General features: G+C 41.6%; 2 protein-coding genes and 1 long non-coding RNA gene across 12 annotated transcripts in view; 1 reads left to right on the forward strand and 2 right to left on the reverse strand.

Moving 5' to 3' along the window:
- The window catches only part of LOC136424189 (adenylate cyclase type 8-like), a 49,848-nt gene extending 43,872 nt beyond the window's left edge, over positions 1–5,976 (forward strand). Inside the window, exons 17-25 of the mRNA XM_066412699.1 lie at positions 740–915; positions 1,502–1,589; positions 1,725–1,766; positions 1,922–2,038; positions 2,698–2,838; positions 3,297–3,389; positions 3,505–3,619; positions 3,918–4,042; positions 4,854–5,976. Of these exons, the coding sequence (XP_066268796.1) occupies positions 740–915; positions 1,502–1,589; positions 1,725–1,766; positions 1,922–2,038; positions 2,698–2,838; positions 3,297–3,389; positions 3,505–3,619; positions 3,918–4,042; positions 4,854–5,330 (1,374 nt within the window). The 3' untranslated portion in view covers positions 5,331–5,976. The remainder of the gene's footprint in view (positions 1–739; positions 916–1,501; positions 1,590–1,724; positions 1,767–1,921; positions 2,039–2,697; positions 2,839–3,296; positions 3,390–3,504; positions 3,620–3,917; positions 4,043–4,853) is intronic.
- Positions 5,977–7,442: 1,466 nt separating this feature from the next.
- Positions 7,443–9,232, reverse strand: LOC136424337 (uncharacterized). The gene is made up of 2 exons (XR_010753861.1): positions 8,797–9,232; positions 7,443–8,438 (listed from the first exon to the last, which is right to left on the reverse strand). It is a non-coding gene; the product is annotated as an uncharacterized lncRNA (long non-coding RNA).
- Positions 9,233–11,253: 2,021 nt separating this feature from the next.
- The window catches only part of LOC136423820 (uncharacterized), a 71,536-nt gene continuing 59,460 nt past the window's right edge, over positions 11,254–23,329 (reverse strand). For 8 of the 10 annotated variants that reach the window (XM_066412153.1, XM_066412148.1, XM_066412151.1 and 5 more), the window contains 13 exons: positions 23,181–23,329; positions 20,962–21,226; positions 19,210–19,363; positions 17,245–18,753; positions 16,728–16,850; positions 15,480–15,554; positions 14,951–15,010; positions 14,281–14,440; positions 13,474–13,600; positions 12,999–13,142; positions 12,651–12,816; positions 11,946–12,128; positions 11,254–11,536 (listed from right to left, as the gene is read on the reverse strand). In XM_066412153.1, the coding sequence (XP_066268250.1) occupies positions 11,480–11,536; positions 11,946–12,128; positions 12,651–12,816; positions 12,999–13,142; positions 13,474–13,600; positions 14,281–14,440; positions 14,951–15,010; positions 15,480–15,554; positions 16,728–16,850; positions 17,245–18,753; positions 19,210–19,363; positions 20,962–21,226; positions 23,181–23,329 (3,172 nt within the window). In that variant the 3' untranslated portion in view covers positions 11,254–11,479. The remainder of the gene's footprint in view (positions 11,537–11,945; positions 12,129–12,650; positions 12,817–12,998; positions 13,143–13,473; positions 13,601–14,280; positions 14,441–14,950; positions 15,011–15,479; positions 15,555–16,727; positions 16,851–17,244; positions 18,754–19,209; positions 19,364–20,961; positions 21,227–23,180) is intronic. The other 2 variants (XM_066412157.1, XM_066412152.1) reach the window with 2 other exon arrangements.

Genomic DNA, 23,329 nt, shown 5'->3' on the forward strand with positions numbered 1-23,329 from the left:
CTTTGGAGTAGGATTTATTGGGTGTTATCAGCCATTTTCCACCACCTAGATTTACTCTGACTTTTGGGGTATATCCCGTACTTCATCGCTTTGGACCAATCTGGAGTGCTGTTTTCACGTCGTGGACGTCAATCTTGTGTCAATAACCGAAAATCTTGGTAATCTGCCCTTTTAGTATAGTCTTTTATAAATGATGGCGGAGCAAGCCTAGGATTTGGGCTTATGAAGGTTTACAGAAAGGATTTGAGCGACCCACTTTCGTCATCTTTGAAAATGTATCTGATGTAAAGATTTATATGATTAATGATTTACGTGCGTAGTTTCTTGCACATGTGGTCATGATCAGTCTCAATTCAATAAATATAACTTTCCCATGGTGGCCATGAATGAATTACTTTTAGCTCCTAACACTATTTATTGTTTAACTCCATCCGGTAGTAATTATCTGTATCACAGTCTTTATTGTTTTCAGAGCCTTTTTGCCACACCAATTTAAAGGATAGTGTCACTGTCACAATTTCGACAAGTTCCGTCTACAACAGGAAATCTTGCGACCTGTAAAAGTGTATGTCAGTCTTTCAAAAGTACTTCACTTAGTTTACTAAATGTCCTTAGATCATATCAATTGAGAAAGAATCTACTTCACAATCGGTAGTAAAAATACATGTACAACAAATGTGGTAATGTAGGACAGCCGCCACTACGGTCTACATAACTATATCTCTGTCTATTTCCCCAGTACTTTTTCTTGTGCGGAAGCCTTGGGTTCTGCACATGCGCCGTGTTCCTACACCTGAACTTCCTGGTGAAGTTGTCTGCAGTACTGACCATGGCCCTGGTGGAGGCGCTGCTGATACAGGTGTCTCACGGCGTGCTCTTCTCCAGATACGACCAGCTCATGTACCAGTCAGACGGGTGAGATTACCAAGATATAGATAGATAGATATATAGACATAGTGAAAGAGACTTTAAAAGCAATAAATGTACTCCACTCCCTTATGGTGAGGTAACAAAGTCGAATGATTGCTGCTAAACCGGTAATTCAGCACCAAGGACAGGTGTATGCAAAGGTTAGTAAAATGCATCATGAAAGAAGAAGGCTGCACCATGCAGCAAAAGCGACCTCTATGCGTCATATGACGTCTCTCTCAGCACGTTGCACAGACAAGTTAAACGATATATACCGATCCCTTCGGGATAAAGTAACACCAAGTTTGATCTACGGATTGTTCTATCGAGAGTGTTCTATCGAAAGTGTTCTATATAGTGTGCTCTATAGAGTGTTTTCTATGGGGTTTGTTCTATGGAGTTTGTTCTATGGAGTTTTTTTATATCCTGTGTGTTCTACAGAGTGTTCTCTATATAGTGTGTTTTATCTTGGTGGTCTATAGAGTAGTCTCTGGGGTGATGTTCCATCGAGTATACGTGTTCCATCGAGTGTGTTCTATCGTGTGTTCTATCGAGTGTGTTCTATAGAGCAAGTTCCATCTTTTCTTTCCAGTGGATACGGGGCGTTGGTGGAGCTGACGTGGGTGACTGTCGTTGCCATGGTGATGTTTCTGTTAGCAGTCTTCTACCACGGTAGACAGGTGTGCCTTTTTTCTACATCTCAATCCTCAAAGAGTGCACTTCAAGTAGCTGTCAAATCTGTGTTAATGTTCTTCATGTATTTTGATTTTTATACGCTGTATATTTTGTAAAGTATGCATTTTTTGTGTTCTTAGCTGGAGACGAACGCCAGACTTGACTTTCTATGGAAGTTACAGGTAAGTCGAATTGAAAAAAAAAACAACTTAACATGTAAAACACCACAATTCTAGATTCAACGAACGTTGTGATTTCTTGCAATTTAGATACTCGATTGTGGACACCACGCACGTTTGATATGCAAAAGATGCAACTGTTTTGTTACTTTCTGCAGAGTAAACAGGAGCTGGATGACATGAGCGACCTGAGAGAACACAACAAGCAGCTGCTCCAGAACATCCTCCCGGAGCACGTGGCACAGTACTACATGGAGAGGGAACGAGAGGACGAGGTCAGTACCACGTGATGTACATGATGTGATCACATGAGAGTCACGTGGACGGTAGATATGCCATCACGATAGAGCCCCGTGGCCGGTAGAGATGTGATCACGTGAGAGCCATGTGGCCGGTAGATATGTCATCACGTTAGAGTCACGTGGACGGTACGAGATGTGATCACATGATAGTCATGTCGCTGGTGTAGCAGCAGAAGTATTTTTTGGTAGAGCAGATTTTCTTGATCACTGCGCGTAGTGGCTCAAGTGGTCAGCGTTAAGCAAGTGTCCTTCAGATCACGTCATCCTCAGTGTTCCTTGAATAATTGTCCTATCAAAAATATGACAAAGCTGACAATTCATATGACGATAATAAAGACTATGTCCATTGGTTTAGCCTTTTCACATGATGATGTTGCTTTCAATGACTAGTGTCCGGAAAGAGAAATTCTGCAATACAGTTTAGACGAATCATTTCCAGACAGAGGTTACCTTCTTCTGATTGTACCGCTTTCCAACAAGTTTCCATTTATGCTTGTAGAGAAGAGTTACTTTAGAAACCCCTTTAATCGGTACTTGGGTTAAAGGTATCTGATTTACATGGCAAAGTATGATCACATAGATGTGTTTTGTGATAGTTTAAAACACTTAAAACGTCCCCTCCTTGCCGACAGGAGCTGTATTCCGAAGACTATGACAACGTGGCCGTCATGTTCGCGTCCATCCCGAACTTTGCCGAGTTCTACTCACAGACGTTCCACCAGGGGATCGAGTGCCTTCGACTTCTAAACGAGATCATCGCGGACTTTGACGAGGTAGACACACACAGTACCTTCTGCTAATCCTCTGTTGCTTGGTACGACCAGCCTCATTAAATCAGGACCCCTATCGCTCCACGTTACATCGCTCGAGAAAGGGGCCCTGGTAATAACCGCCCTGATATTAACGTACATTGCCATTAATTCGCCGGGTTGCATAAATCCGCCACTTTCAAATAGTAGGTTTGAGAGATCTCTAGTGCAGCACCCACCAGGTATGCGTAGTTAAGAAGTACAGGAATGCATTATACTGTGGGATGTCGGGTTGGAGATCTGTTCGGAGTCCTTTGGACATATATTTTCTGAGGGTTCTACTGCCTAAAACGTAAGTTTATGTTGCTGCTGGTAGCCATTTCTCTCTACGATTCGCTACGCAGAGAGATGTTTAAGGGTGCACACTTAACTTTCGTGTATTCAGTCCCTTCTATAACCGATTATTCTGCTCTCATTTTCAGTTGCTTGGAGAAGAGAGGTTTGGGGAAATTGAGAAGATAAAGAGTATCGGTAGTACTTATATGGCGGTTTCAGGACTCAACAACAAGAACAAGGTTAGCCACATGTTAAGCAGTTCAGCACTTCAGAACATATTGACTTTCTATTACAAACAAACAAACACAAACAGACAAGCAGACAAACAGCCCTTTTGTATTGTGTCTACTTCAGGAGTGCAGTGACAAATACAGTCACCTGGTGGCGCTCGCGGACTACGCACTCGCCATGCAGCAAGTCCTGGAGGACATCAACACGCATTCTTTCAACGACTTCAGGCTCAAGATAGGTAAGACATATTGATTATATATATATATATACATATAATGTGTGTGTGTGTGCGTGTGTGTATGTGTGTGTGCGTGTGTGTGTGTATGTGTGTGTGTGTGCGTGCGTGTGTGTGTGTGTCTGTGTGTGTGTATGAGCGTGTGTGTGTGTGTGGGTGTGTCTGTGTGTGTCTGTGTGTGTATGTGCGTGTACGTGTGTGTGTGCGCGCGCGTGTGTGTGTGTATGTATGTGCGTGTGTGTGTGTGTGTCCGTGTCTGTCATCTCTGCCTTGTGCTTGACGTTCTGCCCTCCCCACCCAGGTCTCACCCACGGCCCGGCCGTTGCCGGAGTTATCGGCGCGCGGAAACCTCAGTACGACATCTGGGGCAAAACTGTCAACCTGGCCAGCAGGATGGACAGCAGTGGAGTCACGGGGAAGATACAGGTCAGTACTAAAGAACGACCTGTCACACCTGACCTTTGCACATCAAACGCTGGGCGCTATTAAAAACTATCTAGTGAGGATACCAAAATACATGTACTTGACAAAAAGTTCCACTCTACGATAGTTCTCGGAAAAAGACAATTTTTGAAAACCTTAATTCTAGGCTGATACTGTAAATGCAGAAATGTTCGCGGTTTTCGCGGTGAACTCTTTACCGCGAGCTTAAATCAACCGCGAAAAGCCATTTCATTGTGTGACTGTAGCACTACTATTATGTAAACGCGAACTAGAAACCACCGCGAACAGTCCATTTTCTCTCTACCGCAAAATCAAATCACCGTGAACATTTCTGCATTTACAACAACTCATTTCTAGGGATTAAACTTCATGAACCATTTGCTTTGCAATTCCTCGGGGTGTTCAGATCTTCTCGCTGAAGTTGTATACTAGTAGTATAGAAATGACTGAAAACCAAGCAGATGATGAGTACTGAATTCAGCCTGAAAATGTATCTGTGTTAGTAGAAATCATTTTGAAGCAAAGTTGAACAGTAATAACGTCCCTTGGATAGGACGTTAAATGGATGTCCCGTGTTTGGGGAGAGCCACACCCCGCGCACGTAAAAGAACCCACCACACCTTTCGAAAAAGAGTAGGGGCATGCCCCGGTGTGCGATGGTCCAAACCTTACAGTCTGGTCTGGGTTGACATCTTGAAAAGGTGATAGTTCACCTGTTATGTCAATCCTTCCACAAATGTGGTAAATCTGAATAAATAATTCCCAACAAAATCTGACTTTGTCTCTGTCTCAGGTTCCGCAGGAGACTTACGCCATCCTGGTCACCCGGGGGTTCAAGTTCGAGTGCAGGGGCGACATCCACGTCAAAGGGTTCGAGGACAACATCCGGACTTATTTCCTGGTCGGCAAGGACAAATGCTTCAGCAGACTATCCGGAATTCCGGTGACCGGCTTAAAGAGAAGCGGGGCCCACACGACTCTAGCCACCATAGTGTGCGGACTGGTGCGGTCCAAACACGCTCAGGCCAAGCGGAGTTTGGAGAACGAGAAGCGGAAGGCTGAGGAGAGAAGCAGCAGACACTCCGCACCCATCATCACCACAGACTCGCCCGTCTTTAACGGCCACACCAGATTACCCAACATTCCCCACGGTCACGTGACTAAACCCACGCTCAATCTGCCGCAAGGCACGCCGGGATTACCTATGACTCCTCTGCCGCCGATCAGACGAAAACCTGGCATTGTCGAGATCACGACTTCCGGAGTATAAACTATTTCTGTGTCGTTTTTTACTCATGGAAAGAGACTGATAACTTCGGTAGCTATCACTGTCTTCTATACAACGTTTGCCATAGAGCCTTTGATGACACAAAGTTTATACAGACTTGAGCTAGGGCTTAATATCCAAGCAGATATTGGGGTGGAAAATTGCAACCGTTTCAAAACTGCCTGGCCTCTCTGACAATCCCTCACCCCAACATCTACAGACAGTCGAAAGAGATCAAATGCTTTTAGAAGCCAAAACTATTACATAATCGCTGGAGTGACGGACTGTCAGAAAAGCATGACTGTTAGAAAATGTAACAACTGTACACCCCATCTTCTTGGTGATTGGTAGTATAGTACTGTTATTACCAATACCGTATGTTTTACTGACTGGGGCCTTATTGGAAACATGAACACTATGAACCTTGCCATCACATGTTCTTGTTAAGCCACGACAACAAGCAGAACGCACATTTTCCTGTCAAATCGCACTTTATTCCGTGGATCCACTGAACATTCAGAATTGTAATTTGTAAAAAGGTAATGTGTACAAACAGAGCTTTGCTGGAACGTCTCTTTTCACATGTATTGTTTGTAAAACAAGTGTGTGCTGTCATGAGCTATGTGCAATAAAACAGAAGCTTATTTTATTCGGTCTGATGTTGCCTGTTCTAAGCCACTAGTATTATAAGAGAAGAAATAGAAAAACCTGAACCTAGAATCTAAGTGATGACGACGGTTGGTAAATTTCGGTAAAAGTGCAAATAAACAGCTTAGTAATATATAGCAGCCGGTGGTTTTGATACAACAGATGATTGTCATCGTGGTAAATGAGTTGTATATGTTGTATATGTATGTGTTTGCGTGTGAGATCGGATGAAAGCTTGCAGTTCGTGGCCAGAACTTTATTTGCAGTAGTGGACTTTTCATCGTCAGGGACATTACCATATGAATGAAAACTAAGCACACAGGTAGAAAACAGTCAGTATTGCTATTGATGAAGGGAAGATTCGTGCCTTCAGGATAAAGGAAAAACAGTTTGAAATTTTCCTATAGATGCTACCTAAAAAGATGGATTTCTTTTGCGTCATATATGGAAGACCGGGCCGTGACTTAAAAGGTTGAAGTATGGCCCATTGTAACCCGCCAGAACCAACTCAAATTGAGGTGAGTTCACCCAAGACCAGCATGCCATTAAGGTATATTATCATAATTTACCCAAATGGATATGTCTGCTCTTGATTAAGTGATATAACGGAGCACGACAACAACGGGCATGATTGTTATACGTAAAAACATTATATGTATTCTTCATTTCAAAGATGTCCAAATATATATAGATTAACCCGTATCGGGGAGGAATCAAACGTACCTTTTCAAACGTTTCAGTTGTTGGACCACAAATGAAAAGTCTACAGAGCTACTCTGGGCTTCAGGCAAGATAATTACGAGTTATGTCGTTCCTTGGAACGACAGCCTCCCAGTTTTGGGAGAAGATGCCATCCCAACTGGGCTGGCATGTGCGAGCCTTGGACGGCTGAGCTGAGCTGGCCTATGGCTTAGGAGATCACTAGTTCTCTGTCTGGGAACTTAGTGTCTCAAAAAACTTGGGCCCTCCGTGGTGCCCCTTAGGCCGGTCTGGCCACGCCAGGCTGTGTCGCAAGACGTCACGTAACACGATGTCGCATTACACTGGGAAAAGACAAATATTGTAAAATTTCGTCGTTATAAGTTTATTTTCCCACAATTTCCCAGACTCTTCTTGCCCTCCCCTCAATACAAGGTTTAATATTGACAAGAATTCTAATTTGTTATTGCAAACCCGTGTTTTGTTTCCCCAGCCCCACCTACACCCCCGCAAATCTTTACACTACCTAAAGACCAAGCATCTTTCGTTCGTGGTTTGGACACCAAAAAGGCCATTTGGGTAAATTATGTTCATGAACACCTGTAACACAGGTGAGTGTAATTACTATGAATATGATAATTGACTTATTGAGAAACTATGAAGACTGGTCAGCACATCTATCAATCAATTTGATCGTAGGCAAACTCCGGAGGCCCAGTAGCTGACGCGAGGATACAAAAAGACATTTAAGCAAAAACAAAGAAACAGTTCAAAGAAAAGTATTCTTTATTCAGTACTTTAGACATAAACAGGAAAAAAGGTAATAAAAGCACATCTACTGTCATAAATGCTACTGCCAGAAATCTAACAAAGGAACAACGTCCAAAGTGTACATTGAAACGAACCCTCTCGTGCTTATATGCATTCACACTATCACTTAAGATATAGAAACAAACCTTATTTCATATTGATATTTTGTTATTTGTAACGCTTCTACACTTCAACATCCAAAAGTTAACTGAATATACACAAGTTGATTACAGATGCATGCAAACCATGGCCACCTTGCGAGATTTCTGACAATAACAGCAGAACGGATAACTCAACTTACAATAAGATACAAAATATATCTATTTATTTATCTATTTATTTATTTATTTAACACATCATTCTCTCACAGACTTATTGTAATTTTTTAGATATGCAGATATGTACAGGATTTACTTATGAAAGTTTTCCGTTAGGACACTAGTACAGACTGACTTGTCACTGTATACTATGATTCATGCCAATTTAAGATACACTACTTCCACAGGATGTATATTTCACTTGTGGTCCAGACACAAAATAGACCATTTGGGTAAATTATGTTGATTTGCATCTGTAACACAGGTGATCGTCATTAAGGTTGAACATATCTATTATTCTGGTAAATTATGAAGATTTTACAATACTTCTTTACAGAATTTTTTTTCCAAAGTACTCATATTCAAGTTTCCGTAAGAGATAATGACAGATATATTTATACCGTATGAAGCTCATGGGAATTCACTTTACCGTTGTAAGTTCATAGAAATACGGTATTTCAATGTTTTTACATCTGTAAAATGGACTCCGATAAGCTTCTGCACTGGTCCCCGCAGCAGAAGGAAGATGTCGGCTCTGTGATTCTTTGAACTTCTGCACCTGTCCCCAAGCAGAAGGAAGATACCGGCTCTGGCCTTGGGTTCACCCAGACAAGCTCGGCGACCAGCACTGCAGAAACTGGAGAAAGGAACTATAACTCACCTTACCATAGTTTTATACATAATTTACTTCTGACATTAGACAATAATTAAACATGAAACATCCGTGACACCTTTACGGCCAGATGATGATGGGACAATAACAACAACAGCAGAAGAGCAACAAACTCCCTTCCCATGCCTCATGATACATTTACGAAACGAGCCAGTAATTGTTTAACGAGCCAGTAAAAGGCGCCGCACATCCTTGAAACGTATAGGCGGACAACCATAAATCGTTCTAAACATACAAAATAAGACATCCACAACAATTGACATTGAATTAGCATTGCATAACTCTAGATGTATTGACATAACCGGAACAACAAGATACATACCTGCATACCTGGTCCTCTAAACTTGCACCGAAAAGCCGCGGAATCGAGAAATGTCTGAGACGTGCACAGGTAACACACGTCTGCGGACTCACCTGGGTTTAACGTCAACAAACCTGAACTTTCTGACCTTTAACCTTAAGTTCACTATGGTACCTGATACACACATAACGTCGCGGTATGTACGACGTACTGTCAAGCACGTTTGCAGATGACAATGATAGCAGTTTTGGTCAAGCCTCCTGTACATGTACGTCTGGACTGTTAGCCTGCATTTACACATCTCTTGCTGGGTGAAGGCGGTAATTGTCGGGCCGGCCGCTAGGAGCGTGATTTAGACAGGCAAGTCTGTGATCATTACCTTCGCCGAGAAGGTTATGTTTTGGGTAGCGTTTGTATGTGTGTATGCGTATGAAAATGACCAGCATAACTCAAGAAGACTTTGGACAACTTCTGTTATTTGATAGAAAAGATGATCAACTGGTATGATTTATAATCAATGAGGAACACTCATGATACGTCAGTCAAAAATCATTTGGCGAAGGTATGAGGTCGTGGAACTTTAGTATGGTAGACAGCAAAAAGTTTACTTCTGCAAAGACTGTGACCGCAAACTGCTGGTCTCAAAAACATATTTTACGTCTAACTAGACAATGAAGCAACTTCGGGGGATAAAGTTAATTAGGAATAGAAAAGAGACCATAAGGACTATAGTGCGACGATAAGGAAGCCGAAAAACGTTTAAAAGTTGTATTTTTCTTAAATTGAAAAAGCGGAAATTCATCCCCTATCACACCCCCGTTTTAGAGCACCCGTTTCGAAAAGGCCCGTATCTCGCTAACGAAGCGTCTCTCATTCCCAGATTTGGCCATTCCGCGACTTGGGAACCGTGATGGGCTCTTATGGGGGTTTTACTCAAGTCTTTTCTGCTCTTGTTCTTGACATTGAGGCTCATCGTGACTAATCAAATATCACGGATATATCCAGATCTAGTCCTATGATATATACCCCCATCTTCTGCTCTAAACGACATATACGTCTTTCAACATTCATCTTAACCCAAGCTCAAACACACGTGCACATGTGCACATACAGACATATTTGTAACACAAACACATGCACACAGAAATACACAGACACACTCACACACACTATATTAAACTCAAAGGATTGATGATAATCACATTAAGATCCAGACAAACCAGTTACTAACACAGGAAAGACTAGGAGCCATGGGTGAAGTGATTCAATATTTTAATGTCTTCAAATACTTCTCAGTGTACCAAATACATGGTACTTATGCAATGTAGTTATGATCTGTCACAAACACATTAAGATACAAAACTAGAGTACTAAGCATTTGTTTCAGTAGTAGCTACATTTGTACCTTACTATAGACACATATGGACATTTCTTTACAATATGTACAACCTACATGTATATTACAAAGGGAACATCAGCTATATATTTGTAGCACTCTGAAAAGAAACTCATCTAGAAAATATATGTCTCATTTTCTATGAATTGCTATATAATCGATATTCCTTACAAGGTAAAAACAGAGACAGAGAAATCACTGTAATTCTTGACAGTGAGATTTTATGTCTAAAGCTGCTAACAATTTGTGATGCATAATACATATGTTAGACATAATTTCAAATCTTTTTGGAGTGTATTGGTAGAATTTGCCAAAGCACCGGGCGTAAATGACATTTTTTGCATTTAGTTTAACAGCCAGTATATCAACCTTCTTCCTGCAGATCAACCCATAACCAATACAATAGGTCCAAAATGGCTACCTTAGTAGACTGAAGGTTAAGATGCATGTAGTAGACACTGGGGAACAATCCAAGTATAATGGTTTCCTTCTTTAAAAATGCAGTTTTTGAATTTTTTTTTTTTCCATTAACACAACCATTGCATAGATTGATTTCTCATGGAGTGGAGTCACTGATAAAGATGTACAATCATGTAAATTCAAAATGGACAAGTTCCAATGTTCTTAACCTTCTCCCTGCTAAGGTAGCCTTTTGGCACCAAATTTGCATTGGTTACAGGGTTAGGCAGCAGGGAGGAGGTTAAGCACAAACAATAGTTAATCCAAGCTATATAGAAGTAAATCTTTTTCACACACAAAAAAAGAACATGTAAAAATATATCCATTTTTGATTATCAAATTTTACAACTGGAAGAATTACTGAGGTAAAAGAGAAAAAGTAGACCTGTTGGAATGAATACTTTCCTTAGTCACTGATGAAAGATAGTGGATGACTGTTTACATAACTGTCAACTATCAGGGCATGACTAAAGCTACTTACAGTAACTATATATCAAGTAGATGTAGACAGTACAATCATGCAGATTCCTAATTCTTTACACAGAGTTTAACACAAGCTTTAGAATAAGCAGCTTCTTTTTTATTTTTTTATTTTTCCTTTTTCAGAGTGAAGTGTCAATTCCTTGAACGAAGGGGCAAGACTGCATCTACATACAAACAAGTGTCAAAAAAAGAAAAATGCAACATAAAAATCTGTAATAAATTATTGCACAGCTTGTACTATGTACTTGACACATGTACACACATAGTAGAGTGCGAGTGGATATCATGACTATGTACAAGTATGGCAAGGGTACATGGGACTTGTGGCAATGCTGGACTGCACCATTACATGATGAGGGGGTTTCTTTACTCCCCGAGTGGCTCAAAGCTTGGTGGTTTGGGCTTCCTGGGGCTGGTCGGCATCTGAGAGAGGAGGGAAAACAAGAAGACACTGTTCAATGCTTAACATGATCATTATCATATCACTGTACTACTGATGTTTAAATGGCAATATCAAGAGTCTATACATGTACATACTGAACACTTTAAATGTCCTGATTCTTCATATATCTGAGTTTAGAAAATTTTGAAATAAGTTAGAGTAATACAATGTATCTGCACAGAGATATCAGGTATAAGGAAGTAGCTGCTTCAGATTTACAATCAAGAACAATAATTCAAAGATCTTGAAAAACACTTGTTCTCAATCCTTTTAAGTTTGCTATATGTTTACATTTTTAGGTGACAAGTATTCAAATGATTGGATAGTGACTACATTCAGACCGTGCTTCTCGATAAACAATAAATATAAACAAACAAACAAACAACCCACCTGAGCATCCCCCCGTAGTTTCCATCTCTCCAACAGCACTTCTGTCTGGTCCACTGACCCCTGACCTCTGGATGGGAGGAGCCCCTCAGGTTGCCGTGGAAACATAGAATGTGTGAGTTCCGCCATGCTCTGCAGAACATCGTTGCTTAGCGCAGACTTGATGTTTCGACTGACAACTGCTGGCTGCAGGGGAGAAAAATAGGGCAATCAGAGATGGCAGACTTCACCCCCTTATATATATCCATACTGCTTTGAAACCCTTCCAGTCCCACAGACAAAAATAGCAGCAGTACTTAGAATGTATGGCAACGCTGGACTCAGTATATTTGGAATCAAAAACACAAACATCTTCTTTAAGGTCTAAGGAGAAATTTAAATAATGAGTGGGTTGGTTAGTTGGTTGTTTGTTTTCTTTTTGCAGCTGCAAAAAATGGGAAAAGCAATAAGATGTGAAAAGCAATAAACAGAGGCATATTTCATATCCGACCTACTATTGACTTTGCAGAAAAAATTAATTCAATACAATTCATGCCATTTTTTGTGGCTTCGAAGCAAATTCTTTTACTGTCACGACCATCTTCATCGGGTATATGATCAAAAGTTCCAGAAGTCTACAATTTGTCCACATGCAAAGCAAGCAATACCCTCAGGCTATTGCTACAATTACTTACTTACTAGTGTTGGAATGGAAGTTTGGAATGTTACCTGTCTGGCGGGTCTGGACAGCACGTTGTCCTTAGCCGTGTCTTTCCCGCTGGAGCTCCCGCTGCCCAGACGGTCCACGGACGGGAGACGCTGGTCCGCCCGCGTCGTGAGGCGCACCCTGATGACCTGGTTCTGGTCAGGGGCAGCGCGAGGAGACATCCCGGCCCTGGGGGAGAAACAAAATTCAAACAATTTCAATGCAGAGCTCCAAATATCCACTTACAACCTATGAGTTGGAAAAATATATCAAGTAATTCACTTATCCACTCATGCACAGATTTCATTGCCCGAGACATGTCCGCCCTGGTTGAAAAAAAAAAGGTACTAGTATGACAAATTGTGCAGTACCTTCTTCCATGGGTAGGTGGCCTAGCGGCTAGGCCCTCCCCCCACTGCTGAGGGAACATGTCCCGTTGGTAGGGGCTCTTCAGGTCGGCCATGGGGATCTTAAACCTCTGGTTCTCTGAGTCATCACTACTTATACTGAACTCACTGTGGTATGGAAAACATTAAAAAACATTACAACATAGCACAAGCTATCATATGTGATACTATGATAACCAACTCAAACTTTATCACAACAAAGAAAAAACTGACTGTCACGTCAGTAAATTTGCTAATAAGACCACAATAATCTAATTTGTTGGTCCTCCATCTTGTCAAATCTTGCAGAACTGTAAGGTCACTATCAAAACAGAGTCTGAGGGGTAAGTCTGTCTGTACATTGCTTCACACACGGAGTGAATACAGTCAAATTCAAATTTTCCATTCAGCTCTCTCCTTTAAAGTTTAATTTCGAAACGTCTGAGAATCAAGGCCTCACCTGTCCTCGTTGTTGAAAGGTTTGTTGATGGGGTAGACAGCCTGGTTCAGCCTGGGCTCCACAGCTCTGATCTCAGGGCCGATGTGCACCAGCTGTTCAGCCTGCAGGGACACCGGAGGCATGGACCCTACAGGAACAACAGGAAGAGTTAGACATGGTTCGCTTTTCCTGACATTCACTGATTGATTGATTTATTTATTCATTCATTTGATCTATTTCTTTTAATTTTGACAATTGAGAAATATGAAATGATCTTAACTTAAAAAATGTAATCTAACTTGGCACAGGACAATGAATGCAAAATAAATGTACAGGTTAACCAATGCTGTATATCATGGTGAACAGAGTGTTGTGCATGTATGTACATGTAGTTTAACCTCAGCCTATTTGCATGTACGATCCACTTGCCCACCTGCATGTGTGTAGCTGTGTTTGAACACATTTGGCTAGCCTGACAGTGCCAGTCTGAAGGTGTTACGGATGTCCTGTGTGTGTGTGTGTGTGTGTGTGTGTGTGTGTGTGTGTGTGTGTGTGTGTGTGTGCGTGTGTAAGTGTGAACACACTAACCTGCATGTGTATAACTGTGTTTGAACACATCTGGCTACCCTGACAGAGCCAGTCTGAAGGTGTTACGGATGTCCTGAGAGAGTGTGCATGTGTGTATGTGTGAACATACATGTACTAACCTGCATGGGTATAACTGTGTTTGAACACATCTGGCTACCCTGACAGAGCCAGTCTGAAGGTGTTACGGATGTCCTGAGAGAGTGTGCATGTGTGTATGTGTGTAAGTGTGAACACACCCACCTGCATGTGTATAAGTGTGTTTGAACACATCTGGCTGCCCTGACAGCGCCAGTCTGAAGGTGTTGCGTATGTCCTGAGAGCTCTTCTGTTTCTGTGCCTGCACCGCTCGACTCATGGACATCCACGACTGGAACCGCTTGTAGTTGTCCTCATCAGTGTACTGAAGAAAACAAACAGTGAGGCACAATTACATCACAGCATTGCAGAGATGGGAGAAGCTAATGCTGGCCTCACAATTCATATTCTGAACGTTATTAGTACTGCTTAACCTTTTTGGTCTGTCGCAATCTGATATTGAAAACAGAACTGCACCTTCATACATCTACACAACTTCAATACAATGAGAAAAATAACCTCTGGTATAGGCAATTTCAGTTCAATTCATCCATTTGAATTAGATCTGATGAGATTATTTAGATGCAGTGAAATGTGTACCACTTTGGTTGGTACAACTTAAGCAGCATGTGCATATATGAGGTGACATGTCTTTATTAACAAAAAGTCATGTACATACATTAGAGATAAAATGTTCTATGTCTAGCATTTCTTGCTGTTCTTACGCTTGCAACTGCCAAAACTACCTGTAGGAGCAGTAATAGAGGATTTCACAACCAGAATGACAACACAATAGTGGAAGTTCAGATTTATCTATAATTTCTACTAAACTCACATAAACATTGGCAGTCTGCTGTCTGTCGTCCTGTCTGGTCTTGTCCTTCTCCTCAACTCTCTGTTTGGGGAAAAGGGACAAGAATCAGTAACAATTTGGGACATCCTGTTTAGCATTTTCTCCCCCAACACATGTTTGAAAAAAAGTGAGAGACACATCTTACATTTCATTGGTAAAAGAAAACAAATTCAGTGTGACACATTTCTCTACAGCACTGCAATTACAGCACCAAGGACAGGGAAATTTCATTTAGATGGAAACAAGTTGACATGAAAATATAACATATAACATGAAAAATAACTGTAACTTAAAGGAGTAGAAAGTAACAATATACATAGTAGCTATCTTATTCAGTGGAAACTTGTTTCCCCATGGTTAACACAGAGGGTGCTTTCCTTGATAAGCACTACTATATGTGTACCTTGAATGTTAGGTGTAAAGTGTAAGCCTTATTCCCTTACACCTGCACCATTAGATCTTATCCTTATCCCCTTATCAACACCTGGAGCTAACTTACTAACTAACTCACACATGTCCAAGCACCAGAGGACTGTTGTCTCAGAAACCTCCGCAGTCTAAGGGCAGCTTTTTGTTTTTCTACGGACTAAAGAAGATGGAATGGACAGAAAATAAGGCAACAGAAGTAAGGAGATCAAAACCAGAGAGCTGTTCAAAAAGATTAGGGTTTGTAAATTCTGTGGCCAAGCTAGAAACATTACAGGGTAATGGTTAACCTTTAACCCTCTGAAGTAGCCGTTTGGCACCCAATTCCCTATTGGTTACAGAGTTAGGCAGCAGGGAGAGGGTTAAAGAAAAGGCATGCATAACAAAGAGACATAAACAGCAAGCATTTCACTTTCTCCCCACTTTCTTCTTCTCATACTCATGCTATCTTTCAACCCCTTCTTCCCCTTTTCCTTTTTCTTCTGCTCTCTCCCTCCTTCTCTCTATTATTCCTTCTCTCCTTCCCTGTTTCATTCCTTCCATCCCACCTTCTGTGCTTTCGTTCATCTAATTTTTGATCTATTCCTTCCTGTTTTCTTCTGCTATCTACCCATGCCCTCTTTTCCTTCAGCCCTTCCTTTTCCTTTCTCTCAGATTCATATTCCGTTCTCCTCCGCCTTTATCATTCCTTCCCTCCTTTGCATGCTTCCTCTCATTCATCTAATTTTTGGTCTATCCCTTCCTGTTTTCTTCTGCTATCTACCCATGCCCTCCTTTCCTTCATCCCTTCCTTTTCCTTCCTCTCAGATTCATATTTCTGTTCTTCACCCCCTCTATTAATCCTTCCCTCCTTTGCTGTTTCATTCCTTCCTCTCATTCATCTAATTTTTGTTCTATCCCTTCCTGTTTTCTTCTGCTATCTACCCATTCCCTCCTTTCCTTCATTACTTCCTTTTCCTTCTCCTTGGATTCATATTTTCATTCTCCTTTGCCTCTATTATTCCTTCTCTTCTTTGCTGTTTCATTCCTTCCTCTCATTCGTCAAATTTTTGGTCTATTCTTTCCTGTTTTCTCCTAATATATCTACCCATGCCCTCCTTTCCTTCCTGTTCCTTTCTCTCAGATTCATATTTCCATTCTTCACCCCCTCTATTAATCCTTCCCTCCTTTGCTGTTTCATTCCTTCCTCTCATTCATCTAATTTTTGGTCTATCCCTTCCTATTTTCTCCTGCTATATCTACCCATGCCCTCCTTTCCTTCATCCCTTCCTGTTCCTTTCTCTCAGATTCATTTTTCCGTTCTTCACCCCCTCTATTATTCCTTCTGTCCCACCTTCTGAGCCCTCTCCTGCAGCCTCTCCTGAGAGAAGATGGGGATCCCGTGGTTACTCCGGTTGGCGTAGCGATTCACGAACGGCGGGTACCTCGGGATCTTCACATTTGTGGAGGGTGGGGTCTGAAATCGGGAAGAAAAGGAGCAAAATGCTCCTGTTAGTGAAAATGTAAAAGATAAGGCAGTCATCCTCTTAGTGTTCTGCCCAACCTCCATAATTTCCAGGAATCTTGTTGTTAAGGCCCCGTTTCCACTTGACAGTGTTCAACAATCGTCGATCAACCAAAATCAGATTATGATGCACGTGATTCAAGACAACAACAATACAAACAAATCGTACCAAAAACTTTGTTCTTTGTCTGAAAGTTGAAAATCGCTAGAGGAAAAAATTGCTATGCCCGATTATTAGCTATCTAATAGCCATGGCTGCTTATTGGCTGCTCACTTTCAAAATCTACACATTTGAAAATTTAGCACCAGCCAATAAACAATCAGCTATTAGATGACTAATACTCACGGCACAGCCAGCGCAGAGAGTAGCCCCACATTCGCACGCGGCAGGTTCAGTGCAACTATCTTGAGCAGCACATTTGTATGCTGCACGTTCAGGCCATGGTGTAGCATCCCATTCGTAGCCTGCATATTCCTTCCAGTGTTGATAACAATCTTCTGAAAGGTCTTTCTTCACAGGATTTTCATCCCTTGTTGATGCAAGGTTATGTTTGTCAGACATTCCAGCTTCTGATGAAGGAAAGTTTGCAGCTTGTGTCCCAACTGATTTATTTGCTCCTGAACCACGAACAGGTTTTGTATCCTTCTTCAATCTTACAACAGATTTTGAACCTTTCTTGTCATGATTCAACTTCTTGGTCTGATCCAAGGGCTCTGAAGACTCTATGATTGAACCACAAACAGGTCTTGAGTTCTCCTTCAATCTTACAACAGTTACTGATTCTGGACCTTTCTCGTCACAAATCAACTTTTTGGCCAGTTCTAAAGGCACTGAAGGCTCTGCACATGTTCTCGCATCTTTGCAACTTTCGGTTTGAAACTTTCCATCAATGGTATTTGTGTTGGGAGCTGGGTACAAGCATTCCTCATAACTAAGAAGTTCTTGGGTTGTCAGAGTAGGACAAAGTGCCAGCATGTCTGCAGTGTTAGGGGGTACAGGAGGGACATCTGGAGACTGGTTGTTTTTCCTGACGTTGGGTTGCCTGGAAGATCTTTCTTGAGAACCCACAGGTAGCCCTTCAAGGATGAAAGGTCGAGGGCGCTTCTTCTCCTTGTAGACATCTTGGTCTTGCTGTGAAGGGTTCTTCAGGATTAAAGTAGCTGCGTCTTGATCAACCTTGACTTCTTTCTTCCTACTTGAAGAACTCTGCCCTGATTCTGAGTCCTCCGCACTTTCACTTTCACCACTTGTGGACGAGATCTTGGAAGATGTTTGCGCATCTTCTTGCGAGGCGTCTTCATGACCGTCTTGAGAGGTAGGCAGTCCATCTTGGTCTTTTGTGGAGACATCTCCCCCTTTTACTTGATGACGAGAGTTCAGTACTACTCCAAGATGTCTTCTTCCCAGACATCTCAAGTTTTGAACCTCGTCACAACTGAGAAGAGAACGTGGAGAGGGGGTGGACGGAGTCATTCTCAGCCTCCGGGTATCCGGCCTTCTATCCAACCAATCAGAGACGTCTATTTTCTGCCCTGACCAATCAGGGGCCTGGGATTTGCTGTCTTTCTTTTTCATCTTCTTGAACGGGTAGCAGTTGAGCTCGTAGGGAGATTTGGTTGGCTTTCGATCATGTGACCAGTACCTCAATGGATGATCATGTGATTTCCGACAGTGAGCACAAGCTTCTCTTGACGACATTCGTGAGTGCCCCCTGCTACAGACGACGCGTGAATTGGGGTAGATTTCCAGATGGACGGGCTCGAGGTAGATACACTCACGCTCCGACGTTTTCCTCTGGAAGTTTCTCAGATCCGGAATGTCCTGGTACTTTGTCTTTGGAATCTTCTTTTTGTCCTTTAAAATTTGGTTTTGATTAGAAACTGTTAACAGTAGTCATGTTAGAAAACAACACTGCCTCTGGAGTTCATCATAGATACTGCAACATCATAAGAACTAAAATTACTACCATTCTGGATTCACTGTAGTTTGATGAAATAACAACTTATTTTTTCTTAAGAAAATTAGATTGCATTCAGTGATTGGATGAAAAAAGACCCATTTCTATACATACAAAGAGGCATGAAAATTAGATACATATTCTCTACCTAAGAACAAAATACTTAAAGACTAACTGACGGGCACCTTTGATCTGTTGCTTCCGCTCAGGTCAAGTGATGCTTCGGGTCAAATCAACTTGAGAAGGACCAGAAGACTTGTTGAAAGCTTGTTGGTAAGCGCTTTACTCTGCGTATGGATATAGCTTATAAATCTATTATTACAACAAAATACTTTTTAAGAAGACGTGATTACCGTTGTCTTGTTGCGTTTTTGTTTGTCCTCTACATTGTTCATGGCAGGAAGGGCTGAGAGCGACTTGGTCCGCTTCTGTTTCTTCTTCTTCTTCTTCCTCTTGGGAGGATCCTTCATCTCGGGTTCAGACTCGCTGTCGGAGTCTTCGCTTGTGCTGTAATTATGGAACACATCATTTAAAATGTATCACAATTGTACCTAAATACAATGCACTATGTATTCCTGGTTGTTCCTTTGTCTTTGATATGTGGGGCAACATCACTTTGCATACATGTAATAGGATACTGTCATACAGATTATTTCTCAAGAGGTTATCAAGAATACATGAAAAAAATACTTACTTTTTAGTAAAATTCAAATAATCTAATTCAAAACATGGTCCATGATTGTATACTACAAGGTATGTACATGTACATGTGTCATCAATTTTAAAACCGGTTTAGATCTCAGACTTTCTTTGCAAAATTGCTATTTCCAAAAGGATATTCCCATACCAAATACCTTTGCAGTAAAGTACATGACTGTACATGTAATACCCTTTAAGCACATATTTTCCTAGCCTCCTTCGCAGACTTCCTATGAACTGCGGTGTTTATATGGGGGGGGGGGGCAAGGTTCTCTAAAGGGAGTTGTGTAGCCAAGGCAGTTGTGTAGCCGAGGGACGCTGTTCATATCCAGTCTGCTTCAAGTCGGGCCCAGCAAAGGGAAATTAAAAAACACTTAGGGGCTATCGACATAGACTTGTGAACTCCGGCGTCCCGTGGCCCCCAATAAACCGCACGCACCTCCTCCCGGCATTGAGTTGTCACGCCCCCGAATTCACCGACCCTGCCATTTCCTAACGGTCACCGGGATCACAATTGGTTACAAAAAATCAAAACATTTCAACTTACCACAGAAAGCAAAGATTGTTTTGTCGGCCTGGCTATAGGTCAAGGAAAGTCAATTTGTTACACGTACTACCGTCTCTTGCCAAGCAGACGACGATGGTAGTGGTTATTTGTCCACTACAAGATCTTGTTGCAGACCATGAAAGCCGCCGTCAAAGGAGAGCTTGTTTTGTGTAGCTGGCCATGGCAAATCGATTTGATTTCAATTTGGCTAATTTCGCGAAGGAGCTGAAGATGATGTTGCATACTAAGGCGGGTATTTGCTTTCTAAAGTGATCGTCTAATTCAGCAACCTTGCATACCCCCCCTCCCCATTTCTGCCGGTTCCGGACTAGATTTGAAAATCCGACAAACTGTCCGGCTGCCTTCAACAGAATAAAGGCCCACATTGATTGAAGAGATAGTTTTAAACTAGCCTCCGTTTCTGACCCCGACTGGTGTGTTATTCATGTTTTGCTTCAGCTGTAAACTCCCGTAACAAACCAGGCGTGTGCCGGGGCCATTCAGTCAATTGTTCCTCGCGTACGTGTGAATTACCCTTGCGCAAACATGTGAATTACCCTTGCGCGAACATGCTAATAGCTTCTCTGAATGGCTGTCTTAATCACCTTTCCTTTGCTGGGCCCGACTTGAAGCAGACTGGATATGAACAGCGTCCCTCGGCTACACAACTCCCTTGGCTACACAACTCCCTTTAGAGAACCTTGCCCCCCCCCCCCAATATAAACACCGCAGTTCATAGGAAGTCTGCGAAGGAGGCTAATATTTTCCTGTCTCATTCTTAAGCAATTAGGACCCTGCAAAAACAGACAACTCTTTAAAAAGTCTTAAGACTGACAAATAGTACATGATGGTCACTTACTCTGATTCTGATAAGGTCTTTGTCACTTCCAGCTGTTCCAATAACCGGATGCACCCCTCGATGGTCTCTGTTGACATGGCTTCAATCATCTTGTTCACATCCACCTGCCCCTTCTCATCCTTGTACTCAGGACTCTCCAGAAGATGGGGAGGGAGCACAGCTTTTGGAGCAGCCCTGGTTTTCTTTGCCGGCTTGGTTGACTTTGTGTTGGGTTTGCTGGTTTCTCTGTCACTGCTAGACGATGGTTTACTGGACGTTTTCTCTTCTGTAAGTACATACATGTAGATTAGACAAGAGGTTATAATGCAGCTGGTATCAGTGTGATAAATCTGTCAAGCAAAAGCTTCTTTTTATGTTCAAGTAGAAATTCTGTGCATGACAGGATTTTGATTCTTTTGCACTAATTTGCACTTTTCTGGCATTTGTACAAAAGCTGATAACTATAGAAAGATAACACCTTATATTTTAGATGAAGATCTTTGAATCAAAACTTCCACAAGACATTAAATGAAAATGTAGAACACCCCAGAACATTTTTTAACAGACTAAAACAACAACAATGAAAATAAAGTCAACTGTCCATAGCACCATGTATTGAAACAGTTACATCTTGACCTCTATATGCCTCTATATAGCCTTTAACTGCTCTTCGGCGTGACACACCAGCTTCGCAGGCACGCGAAACGACAGCAGCTGGTTATATTACACTGAACGACCTGTCACACCTAACCTTTGCACATCTGACTTCAAGTGTCACATAAAGCTATCGAGTGAGATTGCTCTTACAGTACTTGATGGAAACTCTTCGTTCCAATCTACGATAGCTCTGACTAGGAAAGTACAAATTTTCAACTCTGTTCTTCTGGAAATGAGCAGGTTCTGTGGATACCACCTGACATTACCTGGGTCTGAGCCACTTTCCTCGTCATCAGATTCCTCCTGAACCTTAGACAGAGGTCTGTCAGCGAATTGGACCACTTTGTGTTATCCAGTACATGGATGTGTTAGGAAAGCAGTTAGGAAAAGCAAGAAAGGTTTCCATTTGTTAGTAAAGATGTGGGTTTGTTGTTAAAAAAGGGTCACAGTCATCCTCAGTTGAGATGAAAAAATTATTCTTTTTCAAGTACCTAGTATTATTAATGGTGCAATGTTGCTTCACTATGGCTTAGAGTCTTTAGCCAAGCACACCGGGTCACCCCTACTCTTCTCACTTAAGCATGTTACGTGCAGAGGTTTGATGCATGAGGCTTCCTATACATGGTACCAAAGAATCCAAAACTTAATGTGCATTGTGACTTCTTCTTAGTAATCTTACCCTCAGGACTGATACCGTGCATATTTATGCTCTGAAATGCGTAAAACAGAGCCCCCTACCTTTGTTAGGCTGAACTTCAACACCATCAAACATGTTATCCAAATCTGGACACATCTCAGTGCTGGGTTCTACACGGAGGCCCAAGTAAAAGGCAGGACTACTTGTATCTCCTTCCATGTCCATGTGTACCTCAGGAAGCATGTTTACCATGTGCCCTTCCTGGGGGTTTTGTATTGCTTTTTTTGTTTTGTCCATATTGTAAGCATGCAAGAGGCCAAGTTTGTGTATAAGGATTGATATGATATGATAGGACAGAAATTGAATATAAAAAGCACAAAATGGTAATTAAGAAATCTGCATTTATTAACATAATCCAATATACATACGTACCACAGTTGGTTGTCTCTTCATCATCATTTTCAGAACTTTCTCCAACAGACAAGCATGCGGCACGTTTTGAGACTGATTCTACTGGCACTGGTGCTAATCCCATTTAATAAGCAGCATGCAAAATTTGAGATCATTTCTTAAATGTCAAATATACTACCAACTACACACAACAGCAAATGCACAGCTATATCTATGTCCATTCCTCTCAGCCACACAAATTTAATCAGTTGGCTTTTTTTGGATTTCAAAAGCAAATGCTGAACTGGAGTACCAACATCAAAACACTTTTAATTTTTGAAGGTCAGGCTCATATCTTAAAACACATAGTTTGAAGGAGTGAATATAGTCAGTGGAATTTTCCTTCCAGCCTTCTGTTTCCATTTTGTCCTTTTTCAACACTTTCACTTAAAAAGCGAAGAACCAAGAATATAAATTGGTGTAGCCATAGTATCTACAAGTATTTGGTTCTAACTGTAAACAAACTTTTGTGAAGAAAATTGATGAAGTTGTTCACCTTTCTCTTTTTCCTCTTCGTCGCTGAGCTCTTCATTGTCACTGACGTTCTCGTTAAGATCTGGTTGATTGGCCGGCATCATGTCGCGCTTTTGTAGGATCATGTGTGTGATGTGTCGGGTCAGGTCTAGGATCATCGCTGACTGTTTA

Source organism: Branchiostoma lanceolatum, chromosome 18, assembly GCF_035083965.1.
Source record: "Branchiostoma lanceolatum isolate klBraLanc5 chromosome 18, klBraLanc5.hap2, whole genome shotgun sequence".
NCBI classification, from domain to species: domain Eukaryota; kingdom Metazoa; phylum Chordata; class Leptocardii; order Amphioxiformes; family Branchiostomatidae; genus Branchiostoma; species Branchiostoma lanceolatum.